The following is a 23,262-nucleotide window of genomic DNA, read 5'->3' as shown; positions in this document are numbered from 1 at the left end:
CTTTGAAGAGAAGGACGGTCAGCTATTGGTCGCGGCGGTGGATGACAGCCACACACTGGACCAGGGTGAGTTCAGTGTCGGCCCTCGTGTCTGTGTTCTGTCTTAAATATGTGTTTTGAATTGAGTGGATTACTCGTTCTGATGAATCCACAGGTGTCGTGTTTTGAATTGAGTGGATTACTCGTTCTGATGAATCCACAGGTGTCGTGTTTTGAATTGAGTGGAATGCTTGATGGACATTAGTGACAGTTGCATTACAAACCTATGTATGCTGTTTGACACCGGGGTGTCAGTGCTAGTTTAATTATTTACAAGCTTAAGAACCACCGCCATTTGCTAGATCTATAAACAGAGACAACCATTGTATCCCGTATGCATCCAAGTTATTCAGCCAATATCTCCAAGTGTGATTAATCCCGTCATAGTGAAATGAGTTGGTGCTCAGGCAGAGAGGGAAGTGTGAATACACGAGGCGGCCAGACTAGCCAGAGGATTACAGAGAAGAACATTCCAGAGCCTTAATCTTCGCCGCATGACTTGTGGCTGCTAGAAATATTTCCGAGGAACTTAAAACAATGTTTTTGTTGGAGAAATAATATGTTCTGAAAGTTGACGCTGATTTTGCTTCTAGATTTTTGGTGCCAGACAAAACAATTAGCCCTGCTTATGCAGGCCACAGTATTTTTGAAAACAGTGAAACATTCCATTTTTTTCAAATAAAAAGTTGTAGGCTTTTTAAACAAAGCACTTCTCAAGACACCTAGTGTAAAGTCATACAGAGAACAAGTGTAGGCCTGCTTCCTCGAGGTGTCTCAAGGTACCGGCGTAATCAGTCTTTGGATCCTATATTGAAGTAAGTGTACCAATGCCACATTACACACGTTCTTTTGTTGGATGATTAGGGGAGGAAGGAAGAACAACGTTTTAGAGCAAATATTTCAACAGGAACACGTGAAACATAACAAACTTCATAGACCAACACTTTCCAACATTAATGAAAGACTGCGGTCAAAAGTAATAAGGTCGAAGTGATCTCTTCAGATAAGAGGCAATGAAAGAATGGTTATGAACATGATTCTTTTTGTCTGAGAGGTCAGCAGTGATTCAGTTCTCTGTTTGCTTTTAAACACTCAAAGATAAAACACACAGTTGTGTTGTCGGTAAAAATTGTGTACATTTGTTTTTGTCTCATTCAGAATCTTCATCATCATTTGAAAGCCGCGTTTCTTATGCAAGTAGCCCTAATGATAGCCTGATCACCCAGAATGCATCTGTTCTAATTGCAATGCCTGAACACAGAACATTCAGCAGCTGTTCTCATGACCGTTCTGTTGAGGAGGACGGACCCTGGGCTCAGCAGAATGACTCTGCTGCTCTGCGAGGCATCCTCAAGCACCTGTCCCTTTGTGGCCCTGCAGACCCCCTGCTCTCCCCCCTGGACCTGAGTCCAGGGAGCCTGGACCCTCCTGCTGAGGCCTGGATAGACAGGAAGCAGGTGAGGTTCAGCCCCACGGCCGGTCGTCACGACGTGGAGTGGCTCCAGGGGAAGGAGCTGGGAGAGCACGGTCTGCTGGACATCGACTCCAACACTCCCCGTCACACAGAACATAGTAGTGACCTTGAGAGAAGTGGCAGTACCGCCGCTGGTCCGTGTCTGCCTTCTCTCTATCAGAGTACAGTGGATTTACAGGAAGCTGAACTCAGTTGCAAAAGTGAGGCAAACCTTCCAAAGCAAGAAGCTGGCCAACAGGTCCTTGGTGGTAAGAGTTTGATTCAAAACCAATCAATCAACTAAACAGCCAATCAATCAATACATCGAACTAACAACCAGCCACTCATTCATCAGCATGTAGACCTCCTGCCGTGCCTGTTCTTGCTAGGAGCTCTGTCATGCCTGCGTATAGAGAGTGGTGGGTACGAAAAGGAAGACATCATCTGTTGTATTTGGCTTTACTGGGTTTAGTGCAAACTGATATGGCATGGTGCCGTGTGCCGTGTGCCGTGTGCCGTGTGCTGAACCTTCCCCATTGCTTTATTACAAATATACATTGCTTGTCCCAAAGTACTGTGGCTGAAGTGCTTTCTTAATAATCTACACAGACAGTGTTTTTTGATAATGGGTCATAGAAACAAAACTTGATTTGATTTGAGGACATTTGAAATGATACGGTGCAGTGTAAAGGGGATACAATGTACACGACTGATACGTGTTGTACTTGCTCTCTTTGCAGATGTCTCTCAGCAAAATCATCCAGAGTTTGTAAGCCCTGCCGTGACCACACTCATTTCTGCCGGGCCTCCCTCTCGGGCGGCAGACTGGCACCATGGATTCCACAATCATCCCCAAAAAATGCCTGAACAAAAAACTGACATTGCTGTTGAGGAGACCCAAGATACCAAGCCGTCTACTGGCAGCTCAAAGGGCTCATTTCATTCTGTGTCACCAAAGCCTGCACAAAGACTGCTCGGATTATTTAGACGAGAGAAAGAGAAAACTGATGAAGTAAAGAATGGACAGAAAGAAGAGGCGGAGATACCTCAGCAGAAGGAACAGTGCAGAACCAAGAACCTCTCTCCACGTGCTGCAGATACGACTGTGGATGAACCTGCAAGCGTTAAACAAGAAGCTGAAGCTACAGAGACCACAGAGGTCAGAACACTACGACTTCCAGCACTGCCGAACACACCCTTTGAAGAACCAGTGCCCTCAGGAGATGCAGACCGTCAGCGGGAGGCAGCAGGAGGCAGACTTGTTGAGCTTCCAGAGAGACTGTATCATCTGAAAGCTTTCTGGGAGAGGGAACACACTGGCCCGAAAGCAATTCTATCCGGAGAAGAGGCAAAGTGCAAAGACATCCCCAACGAAGGAATAGATGATTTCATTGGCCATAAGTCTAACATTGATGAGAAGAGCATGAACAACAATGTCTCAAATCAAATGGAAAAGCATGCTGTCAGCACGTCCCCACAGACCAGCTGTGCAGATGCATCTAGAGAAGATGGCACATATAGAGCAGACCCAGTTCTCATCGATGAAGAGACGGATGACTCCCAAACAAGTTCACTAATGGAGTCACAGATCTCTGAGCCACAGAGAAACATCATCTCTCCTGTAACTTCTAATGTAAGCTTCAAAACCCGAAAGCAACAACCGGATTCTCCAGATCCTCTTCCCAGGCGGTCTGGTTCCACTCCTCAAGAGGACGGACCAGCCAAGAGTAGTGAGGTTAAGGATCTTTGGAAGAAGGAACACAAGGGACACGGGGTAGTCGCTGCGAGAGCCAGTAGTACTGTGGCTGCACAGTCAACACCTCACCAGTACCAAGGAAAGGACGACACAGAACATGAGGAAAGGCCTCTCAGTCCTATCCAATCCCAAAAGGAAAGATCAAAAGACCAGGATGAGGAGATAAGGAAGAGTCCATCTAAGACCTGTCATCCAAGGGTCCTACCAAGAGAGTCCTCCATTCCTCAGAGATCCAAACTGGGAGGCCCTCAGCTAACAACGTTCCCAATAGACATCGACCCCCAAGCTGAGGTGGTTGAAGAGCAACACAAGAAGCCAGTTCCTCGACAGAAGAAGAGTCCTTCACATGAAGCGAAGCACACAGTGCCGACTGACTCTAAATCCAGCATAGACGTCTCCTCTTGCCCTCTCCCTTTACCTCCTGAGGACGTCCACACACAACTAAGTAGTCTAAGTTCCTTTACTTCACCTCTATCTAAAAGAGTTCCAGAGAAGAAGTTGGGTACGTTTACATGCCTGGCCAGATCGTTCATTCCTCAGGACTATCAGCACTACCTGGGGCCTCAGGAGAAGGCCCATGTCCCGCTCTTTGAGCAGGAGACCTCTGCTGTAGCAAAGAGTGATGCGGGTGACGACCCACAGGATGCCCTCACACACTTCAGTCCCACCGAAGGGAGTCCTCACAAAGTCAATTCTTGGAGGGTGCAAACTAAAGAAGACAATTCCAGCCAAAACACAGCGACCCGGGCCCGGTCTCCGTCCCGGGCCTGGTCTCCATCCCGGGCCTGTTCTCCGTCCCGGGCCTGTTCTCCGTCCCGGGCCAGGTCTCCGTCCCGGGCCAGGTCCCCGTCCCGGGCCAGTCAAGGCAGTGAGCTTTCATTTCTTTCTCCATTTACATTTCCTTCTTCTAGATTAGATTTATTTTAATGATCCAAAATTGGGATTTATTTGTAATGTAAAGAGAAATAAAAAATGAACAAACAGTTAATGTTTATATAGTAACAATAGGAAGATTCTTGTACAGTATATAGAAGTCACAATATATAAAAACACAATACAAAAATATAAGTATAAGTAATAAAACACGATAGTAGACTAAACTACTACTAACACTTAATAAACTATAAACATAGGATATATGTATACATTGCAAAGTGTGCGAGGCAGCTTAAACTCAGGGTGTTCAGGGTTTAGAAGGGAGAAGGACACAGTGACATCTGGTTAAACAGAAACTAAACAAAGGATGGAGCTCTGAGTGCTCTGCCCTCCAGAGGAGGTGTGAGGGTTATAGCTGGTGGCAGGAATGGCTTTGTGGCTCGATGATTAGAGAAGGAGCTCCGCTGTGTGTAAGCAGGAGGAGAGGGTGGCAGCATAAAGACATGGATACACATTACCATGACGGTGAGTGTGGAGCTGAGAGGATATCGGCCCTGACAACTTCCTCACTCATCTCAATTCACCTTCTAACACATAATACAGTTTACATTTGGATAGCCTTTAACCAGTATGCATCAATTCCATTGTGTTTTGTTTTTGTTCAATGCAGTTGGTTGACTGGCTTTCTGTGATTAAGAACTGCTAATGCCGTGGATATGAATAAAACCCAAATCTGGTGATTGTCCCCGTGTTCAACACACTCTCACTCCCTAAGCGTCCAATAGCGACGTTTGGTCAGTGTCCGTGGCGTCCAATTTTGACGCTCCTAGTCTCCTTCAGCGTCATAAAGGGACGCAAATAGCTTTCAACTGATTGCAATGTATTCCCATCTGCGTCGGGATTTGACGCTCATGGAAGCACGGCATTCGTTTATGCCGGCTGCCCTTAAAGGCAATGTGAGCATCCATTCCCATTGGATAACGGAGAATTGTACACCCGGAAGTAAGTACTCCTCTTACTGTCGATTGATTTTACAGTGATATCTGCACTACTCATCGACTAAAAAACACCGGATTATCCTTGTTAATTACACAACATTGATTGGTTTAAATTGTGTGCAATGCTTTTGTATTTTTCCCCTTCGATTCGGAGAAACAAATATGTTTTCTGAGTAAAGGATGGCAGAAGACACTACACTACCCAGAATCCCCAGCTATCGTTTGGCCTACACCATGTGCTCTGTTTGACAAACCCCGTTTTTTTCACCATTCATTCCGATGGCTGGCGTCTATGTCACGTGATCTTCAAATTTCTCCCTGCAGAAAAAGAAAACATGGCCGAAATTCGTTTTATTCTGGGTGTAAAATGCCTATTTTAAAGTTAGTTTGGCCATTAAAATGCGTTTTGATGTCATTTGATGCGAGAAATATGAGTTGTTATTTCAGATTATGTGTGCAGTGGATGTACATGATCTTTAGTTTGCTAGTTATTACGAAGATTACTTCAGGAAATCGCGACGTTTTCATTGTTACCAAGGTGGTTGCTAGGGACGCTGCTATCGATATTATTTCTGTTATGTTGTGTAACTGTTTAATGGTGTTATCTTTATTGCTACCCCCTTCCCCGTCAATGTATAGTGTTGGTCCACAGCCTAAACATATTAGTTTAACAAAATCCGCATCTAAAGATAGCCTACGTTATTTCCCCCCTGTGCAATTCCAGTCTCACATCTCAGAGCACATCGTCATTAACAAATACCGGAAACAGACCAAAATAATAATAATACCTTATTCCGAGTGTGCTTGCTTTTCTCTTTGAAAGTCATCACATAACGGCATTGTAATACACGGTTCGGCTGCATTACATATTACATATCTGCCGTAGTTCTGTATTTATAGAGCCCTGATGAGAAGACAAACATGAGGAACTGAAAACGTGACGTGGATCATAAATATATCAGCCATTAAACAACATCTTACATTTCTTTTCACACAATACGTCTCCTTGCAGTATCAACACTAATTCGGCTCACTTTTATATTTGATCCAATTGGTAGATCGGCTGTATTTACACCATAAAGGTGCACAGCTGATATCAAGGGACACCTGGTGGTTAAAGCATGTTATTGAATTTCAATATTTTTATTATTAGATATTAATACGATCCCTATAAAGTATATTCATTACTCGTTATTCTCTACTAATAGTTCATTAAAGACTGTATGTAATGACTATTTTGCACATCCCGTTCAAGATTTCATGATTTTCTAAGGTTTATTGACATATCATATAGGACTACACAACTGTGGTGTAGTTCTGCACTGAATGAAAAACTTGGGTTGCAGGTTCCTCAATAGTGCATTACAAGACATCTATCAATATTTGTGCATACCTCCAGCAATGTTAACTATGTTGAAGCACTTATTTTAACTGATATTATACATAATGTATTACTCTTATAAGATGTATGTAGATATTTCATCTCCGGCCTTGTCAGGTATTGAACAATCAATAAATAAAGAACACAGAATTGTTGAATATAAAACACAGAATTTATGTGATTATACTAAATGATTTTCAAATAAACACAACTGCATATTTAACTGTTACACATGCTGATGTAACGCAAATGTTCCAACTTGGGATCAATAAAGTATATCTTATCTTACGCGGTGGACCCGTTCAAATCCAGTTTTGGACAGTCTGCCGTGGTTCCATCCCATTTCAAGTGCTGTTCGAGGCTCGGTAACCCTCGGAGCACACTCTCCAATCACAGAGCTTGAGGACTATCACGGGGTTTGTCAAACAGAGCACATGGTGTAGTCCAAACGATAGCTGGGGATTCTGGGTAGTGTAGTGTCTTCTGCCATCCTTTACTCCTGGGAATGGACGCTCACATTACCTTTAAGGGCAGCCGACATAAACGAATGCCGTGCTTCCATGAGCGTCAAATCCCGACGCAGATGGGAATACATTGCAATCAGTTGAAAGCTATTTGCGTCCCTTTATGACGCTGAAGGAGCCTAGGAGCGTCACAATTGGACGCCACGGACACTGACCAAACGTCGCTATTGGACGCTTAGGGAGTGAGAGTGTGTTGCCGTGTTCCCCGTGATGATAGAAAGGCCACTGTTTTGCATACTAACTGATTTACTGAGCGTTATACCTGCCTAACATACCATTGTTTCCATATATGTAGACAGAAGCATTCCGTGTGAGATGGCTGTTAGTGAACCAGAAGTTGTGCTGAACGCACTTTTCAGAGCTCGTTTTTTTAATTTGTGGCAGGTTATGGTGACGCCTCGAGTCCCGTGATCGCGGCCCTGAAGAGGTTATCTTCACGGAGCATGTCATCATCTCAAAGCCTGGAAAACCTCAGCTCACAAACAAGTAACAGAACAATTCTTCTTCAGATACTTAAAGTATACTTCTTAAAGTAGCTTAAGGTCAGAAAGCCACTTCATTATTGCTTCATTTGACGTGATGTCATTGATATGGGAATGCATGTGAATAACATTGCCTCTTGTTAGGAGAAGAGTGGACCAGACATACATCAAGAGAACAGACGAATCAGAGAGTGAAAAACATGAAACTCTTGGTCCTCTTTCTTCCAGGCGGCTCACTCCCTCCAGCAGCCTCTCCTCGGCCCAGCTCTGAGCAGAGGAGAGGCAGTGTGTCACTGACCGCTCTTCAGAACCACCAGGTGAACACCCTGCAGTCAGCGCAGTGATGCCTTTACCACTCCAGCTTTCACATCATTCATTATTGCCGAGTTCACAGAGGGTTTTTTCTGTATGACCTATTTTCTTTTTCTAGGTTTATGTGTTTAACTGTCACTCATGCTCTTCTCTGATATCAGACAGACAGGGACAGCTTTGAGACCAACCTTGGCTGGAGAAGGATCACAGGGAGCTCCACGTCTCACCTCAGCCTCTCCTCGGGAATGGCCTCCATGTCCTCTGTATGTCCGCATGCAGATCACTAGAGGATGATGTTTCTGATTGAAAGATGCTCCCTGTCCCGGTCCATACGTCTCTAGGAATGACTCACCTTTCAGGGCTTTTAAAAGCTCAACTATTTCTTAAAACACTGGTCACTGTAGATGGACTTTGTGTATTTTATGAATTGTGTTGACCAAAAGAAACAGCAATATTTCAAGAAGGATCATTTAAAGAAAGAAAATGCTTCGTATGGGGTTACGGGTCAAAAGACAAACGTGAAAAAAAGAATGACAATCAAAGTAATGAAAGCAGTGATGGTGGTTCTCTCTGTGATGGGCAGGTTGGCGGCAGCACCAGCAGCATCTGCCCTGCACACTTTGAAGTCCAAGGAAGCATCCAGTTTGCTGTGAACTACATCCAGAAGTCTGGAGAGTTCCACATATTTGTTGTGCACTGCAGGGACCTGGCCGTGGCGGACAATAAGAAGAACAGCTCCGACCCGTAAGTGCTTGATATTTCTGCAACATAAAAATGGCAAAGGTAGAATAAATATCATTCAGCGACGTGGGTTGTGGAAATGGCACCGTTTGATCAGAAAGGAGGCTGAAACATTTTAAATGACATTTATTACCTCAGAATGTTTAGGATTTGACTCTAAATGTTGTTTCTTGAGTTGTCCGTCTGTTCTCACCGTTTACAGGTATGTGAAATGTTATCTTCTTCCTGATAAAACAAAGTTAGGAAAGAGAAAAACTGCTGTTAAAAATAAAACTTTGAACCCCACCTACAATGAAATCCTCAGGGTAAGAATCTAGTCTTTTACAAATTTCAAATGACATGTATACCTTATTTTATAAACGTTGTTGTTGCCTGCTTTCTCTTTCATAGTACAACATCATAATGGGAGGGTTGAAAACTCAGAGTTTGAACATGTCGGTGTGGCACAACAACACTTTTGGGCGGAACAGCTTCCTTGGTGAGGTGGACCTGGATCTGTCAGAATGGGACTTCAGCAACACACACATCAATGAATACGCACTTAAAGCCAGGGTAAAGGCTTCGTTTCTTCTACACACTGTGCATGATAGAAGTGTCTGGATGATTTTAACTGGCCCCGCTGAATCCTTCAGGTCTCAGCACAAAGTCCAGCATCTCTTCCTTGGCAGCAGGCGGACAGCAGGGGACAGATGAGAGTGGCTCTCAGGTTCCTGCCGCAGACGTCTCACAGTGAGCACACGACTCCTCACATGGGATCCATTCCATTCTTGGAGTTGGACTGCTTATCTTTGTCTGATTGCATCCACAGGAAAGAGGACATCGAGGATGGAGACTGGTGAGGTGCAGATTTGGGTGAAAGACTGCAAGAACCTTCCTCCGGTCAGAGGAGTTATTATTGACCCGTTTGTGAAATGGTAGGATGTCCTGCAAACTATACACGGAGACACCAAGAGTTAGAATAGTAAGAACAATCAATACATTCATAAAGATTATGAAAGGTTGATTGATCTAATTAATCATAAGAATAACAAGAACATAACTGAGAGATTTTGAAATAGGCCAAAACATTTTTATAACACATCCTGTTATTTTATTTTCACATTAATATATATTGGTTTATTGAAGGTCGTTCTTTTTCTTCATTCCAGCAGTTTCATTAAAACAATTGTGTCAGTCAAGACAAACTGAGCAGAGCTGTGAGATAAAAACAGACAACGACCTTTAAAGCTCACCTCTGCTATATTTGAACAATATTATAGGGCCATATCTATACAAAACATGTCTCTGAAGCATTGTGCTCAAAATACCAAACAGATCACCCATTGTAGCATTTTTCATACCCCTCTATTTCAGCCCTTTTACTAAAAGCCCCTTTGGAGCGTCCACATACATAGCCCTGTCGCGATAAGCAATTAATTGACTTATCGTACGATAAATAAAAATGAACTCGATAACTTTTCTGACCTCGATAAATTGCCGTTGACATGCACGTTTGTTTAAATAAGGATGTGACCGGCCACTCTAGCGGCCCGGTGTGCTGTGTCTGCCGGCCAGGCGCGCTGTGAGGGGCGGGGCTCACACACAGCCAGCTCAGGAAACTCCGCGTGCAACAGTGTAACAGCCAAATGATAAATGAATAATATAGAGACAAGCAGGAGACATCGTGTGACTGACTCGAGGGGAATTTGAAGTTAAATGGAATTGGTTGCAAAACTCCACATCTCCGGTGTGGGAATATTTTGGATTCAAGCCAAATCAACGAGGCAAACCTATGGACTTGAATGAGCCGGTGTCAGTACCAGATGTGTTCGGGGTACCAGATATGTTCGGGTGTATTTCCGTCGCTCCCGTCATCCGTCATATCCGTCGACTCACCTCCCTCTGCTCCCAGCGCTCTGCTGCCACACACCGGCCGGTGTGAACTGCAGCCGGAGGAACTCGGTACAGCTTGTTATGTGTGTGTACTTGTGCACATAAATAATGTTTCTAATTATTTACAATTAAAAAATATATATATTCTGCGTTACTTTAGCCAACACTTTTATAAGGCCACGAGATTAGATAATTACGAAATGTGTAGATAGAATACATATCTTTCAGGTTGTTATTTTGTCATTGTTTAATGTTTTATTTACCTTTTATATAGTACTTTTTATATAGTATCTGAACTTTGGAGAGACACGACACATCAAATCACATCTACAGATCAAGACGAAGCGAATGGAAGTACTCCTAGCGTGAACATGTTTGTGAGAACGTGTGCAAAGTCTCCGAAAATCCTAATAATAAGCTCATATTTGAATTCCCCATAAAAAAAACACATCATTCAGTAAAAACAAGGCCCCACTGATCATCTGCTCCCTGATCTCTCTGCAAATTGAAAGTACTTATTGCCGGAGATCGCATGCTGTGGTTTTATTAAATGTGCCAAGTGCTAGGACTGTCTTATGGAAGAAAGCTTTCAGATGTGCAGCTCCACTAACATGGAACAGTCTGCAAGAAGAATGGGAAATTACCAAGCTAGTACCACTACATGTTTTTAAAGCTCGGTTGGATGCTACACAATCAGATGCTGTTGGCACCTGTACATGTGGATAGATATGTTGTTCTGTTGTTTTCGGGGCCGATCGCTGATCGCTGGAATCAGTATCGGCCGATACCGATCGCCGATCCGATCGAGTGGGCGGGGCCTAAATGGAAGATTTAAACATCACTTTAAATCTTCTATTTAAAGTGATGTTAAACTCAGTTAATGGGGCTCATTCACTGGAGCTTCCACAAACAACAATCAACTTAATTATTACATTCAAATGATGTACATTATTCAAGTTTACATTCACTATGGAGAATAACACGGGAGAGATGAGCGGAAGCGCTCTCTTTTCCTCTCTCTCTCTCTCTCTCTCTCTCTCTCTCTCTCTCTCTCTCTCTCTCTCTCTCTCTCCCGACAGCCTGTCAGCATCTCATGCAGCTCACTGATCCAGTAATGAGTGACCCGACAGTGAAGAATAAATATATGTATAAGTAGTTTAGCTTGTTCCAGAGGTAGATACAATAGCTAAGTGTGTTAGGTCTAACTCTTGTGTGTTTCGCTCCGCTCACCGGTCCGGCGGGCGGAGCTGCAGGATTTCTGCTTCACACACGTTGCTTTCCGCTATTTTACTGTCTTCTTCGGACACCCTTAAAATAATGCCAGACCGGTGAAGCCATTTTGGCGAGCTTGTCTTGCCGCGCACAGAGAAAAGTGTCATGTATTTTACGTCATGCGATCGGCTCTCACGATCGGCTCTCACGATCGGCATGTTCAGAGAGCACCGATCGATCGGTAAAGAGTGAGTATCGGCCGATATCGATCGGTGACCGATCGATCGGAGCATCCCTATCAACAATCATGTTGCTTTAGCTTGAGGACATCAAACAAACAAATGACACTGAACTAGAACGCACGTTCTAACGTGTGCCACGAATGGCAAGTTGTATGACTCTTAACTAAACACACAGTTCGTCTCTCACCGGCCGCTTCTGCAGCTTTTTATGGCTGCACCTAGTGATGGCAGTTTGACACTGAAGCTTCGAACGGAGCTTCAACCCTGGACTTCCTATTCCATAGAAGCAGTGCTTCGAAGCTTGCTTCAAATCACGTGACATGTGATGTCCGAAGCAGCAACTGCTTCAAATCACGTGACATGAGACGTCCGAAGCAGCAACTGCTTCATTTCCTGATTGAATCACGTGACTGGTTCACGGTCCATTCACGCGATTCAATGCACTGCCTCGTCTCGATTCTGACAGGTGACAGGTTGAAACAGTTTCAAACTTGAGCGCTTCAACACCTTATGACCGCTCTAAACAATGTGCAATGTGTGGGTTGTTGTCGTAGTTTGCGTTGTTGCTGTTGGTATTGCATTTGAATTGTAGTATCATTATAGAGCAAGCCAGGAAGAAAGATAGGTCGTTCTGGCTCGGGAAACACTTCGAAATGTGGAGAAGTTGTGAACAAAAAGACACTTATCACTAATATAAAAACAGTTCAATATTTCAAGGAATAGATAGCCCAGTGGGTAGAGCCGGCGGCCCGAATGAGGCGATGTCCTCCGCGCAGCTGGTTCAAAGCCCGGAATGGATGTATTTTAATCATTGCTTTTCAACTTTAATGACTGATAAAAGGCCCTCTCCACCCAAAAACATGTCTAGCACTCTCTAGTCTCTTCTCAATAACCCAATACACACAATTATCAATCTTTAATTGCAAATAGAACATGATATTCAGTCTTAGTGTGTGTGTGCATCGAATATTTTTCAAGGCAAAGATACGTTAAACCCACTGCAGCCTTGCACTTCGCCAGGAGAGGTCGCTGTAACTGAAGCTTCGAGAAATGAACCTATTTCCGACACAATTGTCCAAGTGGTTCGATGCTTCATTCAAAGCTTCATTTTGCCATCACTAGGGCCACCAGTGCTGCTTCTTTGACGTTTCTTCTGCTGGTTCGTTGCTGCTGCTGGACGCACGCTTTTTAGTTTGTCCCTTTCCAGCTTTGATTACTGCCCTTCTTTCAGGTGCGTTGCTTTTAAAGGTGCAGCGACGCTGATTAGCAATTAGGGAATGATTTCAGACAGCTGCCACTCTGTCAATCAGCCCGACTTTTTAACCCCTTGATCTCCTGTGAGGATTTTCCAAGTTGACTTCACAATGTGTGCTCATATTTATTTATTGATTTATATATATATATATATATATATAGACGGCTGTCTGTATGTATATAGACATATATATATATATATATATATATATAGAGAGAGAGATTTAGATTTTTCAAACCACTTTTATTCATAAAGCAAATAACCAAACAGACACATTGACACACATTGTGAGTTCAGACAATGACTGAAAATAAGATCCTCATTCTCCACAGAACACAAAGCATTTTTAAAACACCACATGGCCTCAAATTCTCCCACATTTTTTGTTAAGCAAAAATAACCGTAGTCCGCTTTCAGTCTTGCTTTAACCATCCGCTTGAAAATCAAAACTGCATCGGTATCCAATGATTCCGCATCTTTATTCCTCCTGCTGAGGTAGATGGCCATTTTAGCCTGCCCCAACAAAACATTCAAAAGCTGACTTTTGCACTTTTGCTTCTGGCTGTTCCTCCAACCCAAAATGAACACTGACTTAGAAAAACCACATTAAACAAAATCAACATCTGAGTGAGTAACTGAAAAAGACAAAGGAGTCGATCACATTCCGTAAAGCAATGAAAAATGGTTTCCCTCTGTTCACAGAAAGGACAGGCGTCAGACACTGTAGGGTTGATCACTGAAACAAACGCATTAACAGCTACCGCAGCGTGGAGGATCCTCCACTGGAGGTCCCCGCCCCTCTTAGTCAGCGGAGGCTTGTAGAGCGCTCTCCACTCAGGCCTCTGAGCCTCCGTCAGGCCCAGGTGGGCTCTCCACCGCGTGTCCACTCGCTCTTGGAGTCTGCTCTGATTCAGCACCTTTGTCACCAAATAATAAAATGTTTTGTTGGACATGGTGTTAAACTTAAAATCAGTAACATTATCCAACTTTGACAAAAACCCCTCACAACTGAGATCAGGAAAACATCGCATCTCTGGAAAAGAGTCATTGTCATTTGGAGACTTCAGTCCGTTACAGTGAGCAGCGGTTGTTTAAAATAAGGATACGCCCTTTAAAATAAAGTTTGGGAAGGATCCACTTCCACTTCTTTAACCGGCCTTCCACTTTCTCTATAAGCCCGTCCCAGTTCTTCAAACAAAACGTGTCATCACCAATATAAATACCCAGGTACTTTAACCCTGCCCTTTTCCAACCAAGGCCCCCAGGTTACAACAAGCTGTCAATACTGCCCTTGCCTCCTGCTAAGGCCTCACTTTCCCCCAGTTGATCAATACTGCCCTCGCCTACTGCTAAGGCCTCACTTTCCCCCAGTTGATCAATACTGCCCTCTCCTGCTGCTAAGGCCTCACTTTCCCCCAGTTAATCAATACTACCCTCTCCTGCTGCTAAGGCCTCACTTTCCCCCAGTTGATCAATACTGCCCTCTCCTGCTGCTAAGGCCTCACTTTCCCCCAGTTGATCAATACTGCCCTCTCCTGCTGCTAAGGCCTCACTTTCCCCCAGTTGATCAATACTGCCCTCTCCTGCTGCTAAGGCCTCACTTTCCCCCAGTTGATCAATACTACCCTCTCCTGCTGCTAAGGCCTCACTTTCCCCCAGTTAATCAATACTACCCTCTCCTGCTGCTAAGGCCTCACTTTCCCCCAGTTAATCAATACTACCCTCTCCTGCTGCTAAGGCCTCACTTTTCCCCCAGTTGACTCGAGCAGATGAGATTTTGCAAAAATTGCTCACAGTTTCAGTTAAAACATTGATGTCATCTTGTTTTTTAACAAAGACCATTATGTCATCCGCATACGCAGACAATTTAAAAACATCCCTACAGCCAGGACAAGAGAAACCCTGTAACTTTGACCTTAACCGGTGTAAAAAAGGCTCTATGGCCAGGGAGTAGAGCATCCGGACAAAGAGCAGCCCTGTCGGACTCCTCTCTGAGCTTCAAAAGGAGCACACAAACTACCGTTTATCTTCAGTACACTCTCAAGGTCCCTGTACAAGACCTGGATCCTCTGAGACCAGAGCTGAACCCAAAAGCTTCCAGCGTCTGCCACAAATACTGGTGTTCAATTCGGTCAAAAGCCTTTTTTTGGTCTAGAGAAATCAGACCAAGCTCACAGCCCAATGAACCGGAGAGGTCCAGAACATCTGGAGTCGAGTCACGTTGTCAGTGATCAACCTGCTGGGTACACAGTATGTCTGGTCTACGTGAACGACATGCTCCATCACTTTCCTCAGCCTCGTCGCTAACACTTTGGAAAGCAGCTTGTAATCGGTACAGAGTAGAGACACAGGACGCCAGTTCCTAATCTCCTGCAGGTCTCCTTTCTTAGGGAGGAGTGAGCACAGCTCTCCTGCAACTCAGAGGCAACCTCCCGTTACTTAGACTGTCTCTGAGCACACTCAGCAGGTCGTCACCTATAACTGGCCAGAGAGCCTTATAGAAGTCTGCAGGCAGGCCGTCTATGCCAGGAGCCTTCCCACTCTGCATGCTCTGCAGGGCTTCCTGCAGCTCCTGGGCAGAGAGCTCCGCCTCCAGCTCAGCATGGTCCTCCTCAGGGACGTTAGGAAGGCCCTCGTAGAACGACTGTGCCACCTCTGGCTCGGCCCGGAACTCTGTTCTGTAGAGCTCTTTGTAGAACTCCACAGCACACTGACTCCTGAAGCAGCTGCCCAGCATTGGATCGAGTGCATCAGCCTCCTCTGACCATTCTTACGCTCCAGACCAAAGAACAAGTGAGAGGGAGCATCCATGTTCACGATGTTCTGAAACCAGGATCTGAGCAGAGCACCCTGAGCAGAGCACCCTGAGCAGAGCACCCTGAGCAGAAAACCCCAGCAGGTCAGACAGAGCTGAGCTTTTACTTTTGAAAACGTCAACATGTTCTCGCTCTCCTGTGGAGTCTGCCAATCCCTGCAGCTCCACCACTTCTCTCTCCAGAGCTCTCAGAGATCTAGCCATGTCCTTTGTGACATTGAAAGTGTACTGCAGGCAAAGCTGCTTGATCTTCACTTTACCTACATCCCACCACCGCTGAAGAGAACTGTACTCTCTCTTAGATAAACGGTAGTCTTCCCAAAAGAATTAAAAAACATTTTTAAAATGGTTGTCGGCCAACAGAGAAGCATTAAAGTGCCAATACGCACTATTACACTTAACATGATTAATAAAAAGTGAGACTTGTACGAGGGAATGGTCAGAGATTCCCACTGGACTGATGGAGCAGCTTCTGCTCACATTCATGTGATGGTTAAAAACATAGACACGATCCAGCCTAGCTAGAGACAACAGGTTATCCCTAGAGTGCACCCACGTGTACTGCCGCTGGCCCGGGTGGAAGTGCCTCCAAACATCACACAGCTCAAAGCTTTCTGTTAGTCTCATGAAGGCACTCTTCGAGGCAGCATGCGGCTCCTGGTGGTTCCTATCCAGCACAGGGTTCTCTGTGCAGTTGAAGTCACCCCCCAGGAACAGATACTCCTCACTATCACAGGTGCTAAGAGTGTGTTTCAGTTTCTCAAAGAACAAAAGCCTCTCTGCGCCCACACTGGGAGCATAAATATGTATAAAACATATTTTAACTTTTTCAAATTCAGCATTTATTTTGAGCAAGTGTCCTGATGACCTCATCGATCGCACAGGAGAAGGGTGTAAAGCCCCTCGCAAAGAGAATGGCAACCTCTCCACTATTGCTGCGCTTATGGCTGAGGAAGCCCTCCCCCCATCCCCTCCTCCAGTCACTCTCGTTCTCAGCAGTGCTGTGAGTTTCCTGGAGAAACGTCACATTTAAACTCTTGTTTCCTAATAAAGTAAATAAAGATGCTCTCTTAGCATCCCCTCGAGCACCGTTAATGTTTAAAGAGCCCAGCTTTATGTCACTCATAATGAAATTATAGTTGCATCCTAACAAAATCAAAAACCTGGCTGAAGAAAAATAAAAAATAAAACCAAGATGTACTTATTCATCATTCTTTGCAGTTTCCTCTCTAATCCTCTGAAGTATCTTCTTTAACCTTCTCTGGGCCGCTGAAGAAAGGTTCCCCTAAGGCTTCTTTGCGCCGCATGAGAACCCTGGCAGAATTGTGAAAGATCTGCAAATCTGCAAAAAAGTCATCTAATTTCACCCCCCTCCACCCCTTAGTTTCCGCCAGAAAGGATCTGATCCTCTGGATAGAATACTCCTCTCCCTTTGCTACCTCAACGATGTCAAAGAATGACTCACTGTCACTGTCCTCTGAGTCCTCTGAGACTCCCTCTGGCTGAGAGGAGGAACACAGCGACTCCTTCTTTGACACCTTCCCTTTTTGAGCCACACTTCCTTTGCTCACTTGTTCGTTTTTCCTTTTAACAGGTAACCTTAACAAATCCTCATCCATTACCACATCCTCCAGAACAGACTCAGCCACTCTGGCTGCAGTGTGCTCACTATCTGCTTCCTGTGTGACCTGAGTGTCCTTATGTGTGATACTGTGTGTACCGGCTGCCTGTGTGCTTTCCACGCGTGAAACCGTTGGCTCTGCCCCGGACCGACTGACCTGCGGCTCCACCGGCGTTTCCGCCGCGGGCGCGGGCCCGGCCGTGGACAAAACAACCGGCAGCGGCTCCGCAGCTGGCGCGGACCCCAGCACCGGCGGCCCAGCCGTGGACAAAGGGACCTGCAGCGGCTCCGCCGCGGGCGCGGACCCCAGCACCGGCGGCCCGGCCGTGGACATGGCAACCGGTAGCGGCTCCGCCGCGGGCACCGTAGGGCCGGCTGCGAGCGCGGACACCCCGGGCGCGTCACCCGCACTCTCCGGGCACGCGCGGATCAGGTGTCCTGCCGCTCCACAACCATAACATCTCAAAATGTCAGACGTAACATGGACAGTATACACAAAATCATCAATTTTAAACTTGAGAGCCAGATTAAGTTCCCCTTCATCCTTCTTCAGGACCATCAGCACCTGTCTCCTAAAAGACACAACGTGCTTGAGATGCGGGGATTTACAGCCCAGGGGGATCAACTTAATGAGAGACGCAAGCTGCCCGTGTCGAGCCAGCTCTCTCTCCAACAAATCGTTTCTCAGAAACGGGGGCACATTTGAGATGATGACTTTTTTAGCTGGAGTGACAAGGGGTAGCACGGGTAACAGCGTCCCTTTAATCACTAGCCCGCTCTCCACCAGCTGGTTAGCTTTCTCCGTGCAGTCTAAAAAAATAACCACTGCACTGTTCATGCGGGAGGCAGATTTAACTCTGCCATACCCCCCACAGCCCCCACAGCCAGACCACACTCCTCCACCGACACACCGACAGGTGGAGAGAGCTTGATGGCGAGTCAGCTTCTCTAACACAGCGCAGCTGCCACGGAACGCCATACCTGGCGGCGTGACTGCAGCTGCAGCCGCTCGACAAACAATTAGACAAACAATTCACCAGTGCAACCAAACAACACCACCAACAAACACCAAAGTCGGCGAAGTGATGCACAAAGACATAAACTATCACCCAGAGAAAAATGAATTGTTAACAATGGTTTGAAAATTATAAACTTTATTCTATAACACATAGGTGTGAGCAAGCTCTCTGATTGGTCAATAGGCGTGTTTGATTCCACGATCAAACAACGGTCAAATAGAACGTGCCTTTTCACAACAAGTCAGTATCCCTCCGCGTCTGAGAAAAACGATATACCGCAGGCAGTTTGCTTTTCGAACTGGAACAAGAAAGCAAATGCCCGAATCAGCAAAGGCTTTCTACCACCATCCAAGGAAGTCGGTGAAGCCTGGGGATGCGGTGTGGTATAGCATGGAGCCCTTGGGGGTGAACAGCCTGGGGTCCATGATGACCCGCATTAGTGAAGAGGCTGGCACTGCTACGCGTTACACAAACCATTGCGTCAGAAGCACCTGCATACAGCGGCTGGCGGAGGCAGGGTTGGAGGCCAGAGAAATCATGTCCGTTAGCGGGCATAAAAATGAGTCATCGCTTCGCAGCTACTGGGCTCCATCTCTGGACAACAGAAATATGTGGAGCAACGCGCTTTTTGCCGGTCCGGGACACGCCATGAAACGGCCACTGGAGGAAAGCTCTTCCGATAACCTACCCGTGAACACCACAGCACCACCTGCAAAAAAGTCTGGCATGGAGTTCATGGAGAGCTGTTTCAAAAATTGCACTTTTAATGGCAGCATGAACATCCACCTTCATTCTGAAGCCAAAATGTTAAATATGTAAACAAATAAATAAATAGCCTAATTCAAGAATTGTTGTAAATAAATTGTTTTCAATAAATTGGTTAATAATATATTAATTACTATAATTATATCAATAACTGTAACCGGGGAAGCAGGAGTGTTCGATTGATCGGCTAGCGTTACCAAGGGAACTATACTTTATAGGAACTACTTTCTGACGGAGATTAACTCAAGCAGAAAGTGTAGGTTTGGGAGCAAATGAGCCCACATTATGAAATTATTTTACGATATTGTTGATTACAATGATAGTTTGTGTTATAGAATCGCAATCATACACGAGAGGCCGTTCTTGAACGTCATTATTGGTACGACAGTACTGCGGCAGGACCGAGGCGCTTGCGCCGAGGTCCGGACCTCGGCGTACGGACCTCGGCGCAAGCGCCTCGGTCCTGCCGCAGTACTGTCGTACCAATAATGACGTTCAAGAACGGCCTCTCGTGTATGATTGCTTAAAACGATCGCTCTCCGCTATACTCACCGGTCCACTCACAATCAGAGAGAGAGAGAGAGAAAACTCTGTGTTCCAGTCTATATTTAATTTATTGTTTTGGTTGTGTGTGATTTAATTAGTTTTCTATAATTTCATGGATGCACTTTTATTATTATAATATATTATCATTATGTCAGTGGTCTAAGAGGGTCTTACAACGGTGCCGACAATATTATCCTTTATCACAATAATTTTCGCAGTGAGCTCCCTTTCTCTCTCGCGGGTTTACCACAAGGACAGTACCTTTTATATCCGGCTTCTTTACGCATATTCTCTCCAGAAAAGTGTTAGCTCTGAGTGTTAGCGATACTTGCTAACGTAAACAAAGACCATATTACTTCCAAAACACGTCGCACATTGTTTCTGATACACTGACGTTTCTGATAATGCCGTGTATAAAAGATATCAAAAAGTGCATTTTGCAAAACAGATGACCTTTAATATAAAACGTGCCTGATTAAATTCAATATGACCTGTTAGTGTGAGATGGATCAGGATACACTCACATTTACAACATGTGCTAAGATTCTATTGTTATATTAAATATTTTTCAATATGTATTTGATTTATTAAGTTTATAATACCTGATTTATTTAGTTTTGAACAGTTTGTGTCTCCTTCCTTTCATTTTACTCAAGTACCGTGCTTCCTGACACGAGCCAAAAAATCAGTCAGAAGACGCGTGTGGTGAAGCGGACGGCCAACCCCATGTTTAACCACACCATGGTGTACGACGGCTTCCGGCCAGAGGACCTCAGGGAGGCCTGCGTGGAGATCACAGTGTGGGACCACGACCGCCTCAACAACCACCACATCGGTGGTCTGAGGCTGGGGTTAGGCACAGGTGAGACCCCCGCTCTCACTCTTCTGCTGGGTGGGGTACAGACTCTTACCATGTGGTCAATGTGTGATTTGTGATGTTGGGCAGTATGAATACAATAACAACATGAGCATTGGCTTTAATTGGTTTGTACATGGTCACATGGGATTAAAGTGTGATCAGAATGTGCGTTCAATTAGTTTTCGCTGAGTGTGCATACTGTCCAGATAATGAACAGATCAGACATATTGCCTCTTCTGGAGATGGTGTGCAATAAACACTCTTATTTATCACAGCGAGGGCTGTTTGCGTAGATGTAAATTGAGTATTTGTTTCGGCCTCAAGCTCAATTAGTAGTTGTTTTAAATGTGTGCGTCATTTGTGTTGCGCTGTGTTCAGGGAAGAGTTACGGGACGGAGGTGCTTTGGATGGATTCAACGCCAGAGGAAGCAGATGTATGGCAGAGGATGTTACAATGTGATGGTGAATGGGTGGAGGATGTGTTATCTCTGAGGAAGTTGGTGATGGCAAAAAGCATGTCAAAGTGAGATTGTATCAAATGTGTTGATAAATGTGATGAAACGTTACGAGAGCACAGCAGGTGGATGGATCTTCAACACTCTGTCTGATGGGTATCGTATCTGTATAACTGATCGTGTGGTATTTTGGTTTTTAGAGCCATAACTACGAGTTCAATTTGTCATTTACATTTTTTTGTCACGATTCTCATGTTATGTCACGTTTGTAGTTTTGTATGCTTGGGTTTATTTTGCTGTTCTGTTCTCCCGGTCTTGTTTTCCTCCTTGTTTCTTGTCTGATCCCTCTCTCTGTGTTTCTCCTCCTGTCGTTAGTTTCCCTGGTGTGTCTGATTGTCTGATTGTGTTCACCTGTGGCCCTCGTGTTTCTCCTCCCCTGCCCGGCTGTTTCTTGTCTTGTGATCACCCCTCCCTGTATTTAGTCTTGTCTCTTCCTGTGTTCAGGGTTGGTTTGTCTTTTGTTTGTGACTGAGTTCACCGGTGAGTGTTCTGTTTTGTCCAAGTTATTTTTCAATATCCTTGAAATAAAGGTTAATCTGAGTTATCTGCATTTGGGTCCTGCTTCCCTCACTCAACTGTAACAAATGTAAGTAATTATTTAGAATACATGTACAAAATGGGAAGAGGATACCATCTAAATGTTTAACTATATACTAAGTTCAATTCTGATTGAGCCCTAATGATTTGTAAATGATCCTGTTGTTCAATGATGTGGTGATTGCATCAATAAACAGAATATTATTGTGACTTTTACATTTGGTTATGGATGTAATGGGTACAGTGTTTCATTCATGTTTCAAAAAGTCATCACTAGAAAATAGTCATTGATATTAAATAACAGAACAATTCTTAGATTGATCATAGTTTTACATTCAGCCATGAGTTTTGCACCTACAGTGTCATGTGATGCACATTATTCATTATGTGTCGATAGGGTTTAAATTGGAAGACAGCCATGTTTGGCAGAAATGTCTTTATAATCTTCCAAAGAAATAAAGAAATCCAAGGCTGGGTCAGCATGCTCGATATTTATGCTTTCATTTTCTAAACTGTATTTATTTAGGTGCTGTTATGTTCACTCTTCTCAAGTTATGCACTGTCAGATATTTTATTATCTTCATGGACCACTAGAGCCTGCTGTTAATCCGCAAATGTGAACAGCTCTTGAGAGAAACATTTCCAAGCCTCACTGCAAACCATAGCCATTTGCTACCACATAATGTACCTACATGTATAACCAGAGCAGAGGTGCGGCCCTCAGATTAATTTATAAACAACGTAATTAATAAATAAAAAATGTTTTACTTGTAGTACTGATACCGTCCAATAGACTCCTAGTTACGTCGCGAGCTGCGTACATGATTTAGTTCGGCAGCCAAATACCTAAAAATAATCTGACACGTTTGTTTGTGTGTATTGTGTTTGTTTCCCGGGGAAACCCTCACAAGAAACACGGCTGTTGTTATGCCTGCTGTGACGTTAAGTTACCGCTTGTAATTATGCCTTTACAAGCTTAAAAGTTGTATTTAACATCTGAATTTGGCGAAACAAGTTTTATTTTGGTTCCCAGAATGTTCTTCTGAAAGGTAGGATAACGTTCTCCAAACACATTCTTAAATGTTTGGTGATAACCTTCTTAACATGTTTTTGATAACCTTCTTAACATGTTTTTGATAACCTTCTTAACATGTTTTTGATAACCTTCTTAACATGTTTTTGATAACCTTCTTAACATGTTTTTGATAACCTTAACATGTTTTTGATAACCTTCTTAACATGTTTTTGATAACCTTCTTAACATGTTTTCCCCCAAAAAATGAACAGTTTTTTTTATTGTATTTCATAATTGCAGGAAATCATATTTGTTAGAGCCACAAAGTTATTATTTCGATTCATAATTTGATAAATGATTTAATGATGGAAAATGATTTATATTGCCATGGTGAATATGTTTTGATGAAATGATTGTTAATTTTATAT

The 23,262-nt window shown here is 44.2% G+C and overlaps 1 protein-coding gene across 1 annotated transcript; it reads left to right on the top strand.

Annotated features, from left to right (window-relative positions):
- The first annotated feature begins 4,074 nt into the window (after nt 1-4,074).
- Nucleotides 4,075-22,035, top strand: sytl2a (synaptotagmin-like 2a). Its single transcript, XM_034099483.2, has 11 exons — nt 4,075-4,115; nt 7,411-7,512; nt 7,737-7,825; nt 7,982-8,083; nt 8,404-8,564; nt 8,764-8,866; nt 8,952-9,113; nt 9,194-9,290; nt 9,370-9,475; nt 20,565-20,770; nt 21,146-22,035. The coding sequence occupies exons 2-11, from the start codon at nt 7,470-7,472 to the stop codon at nt 21,292-21,294; spliced, it is 1,218 nt and encodes a 405-aa protein (XP_033955374.1). The 5' UTR covers nt 4,075-4,115; nt 7,411-7,469; the 3' UTR covers nt 21,295-22,035.
- The last annotated feature ends 1,227 nt before the right edge of the window (nt 22,036-23,262 follow it).

Source organism: Pseudochaenichthys georgianus, chromosome 14, assembly GCF_902827115.2.
Source record: "Pseudochaenichthys georgianus chromosome 14, fPseGeo1.2, whole genome shotgun sequence".
NCBI classification, from domain to species: Eukaryota; Metazoa; Chordata; class Actinopteri; order Perciformes; family Channichthyidae; genus Pseudochaenichthys; species Pseudochaenichthys georgianus.
Note: the sequence above shows the minus strand (reverse complement) of the source record. Positions and strands in the feature narration are given on the sequence as shown.

Bases quoted from the DNA above. Each gene is read 5' to 3' on its own strand.
- sytl2a (XM_034099483.2), top strand. From the start codon at position 7,470: ATGTCATCATCTCAAAGCCTGGAAAACCTCAGCTCACAAACAA. The intron at 9,291-9,369 runs GTGAGCACACGA...TTGCATCCACAG, and splicing joins CCTGCCGCAGACGTCTCACA to GAAAGAGGACATCGAGGATG. The intron at 9,476-20,564 runs GTAGGATGTCCT...ATTTTACTCAAG, and splicing joins ATTGACCCGTTTGTGAAATG to TACCGTGCTTCCTGACACGA.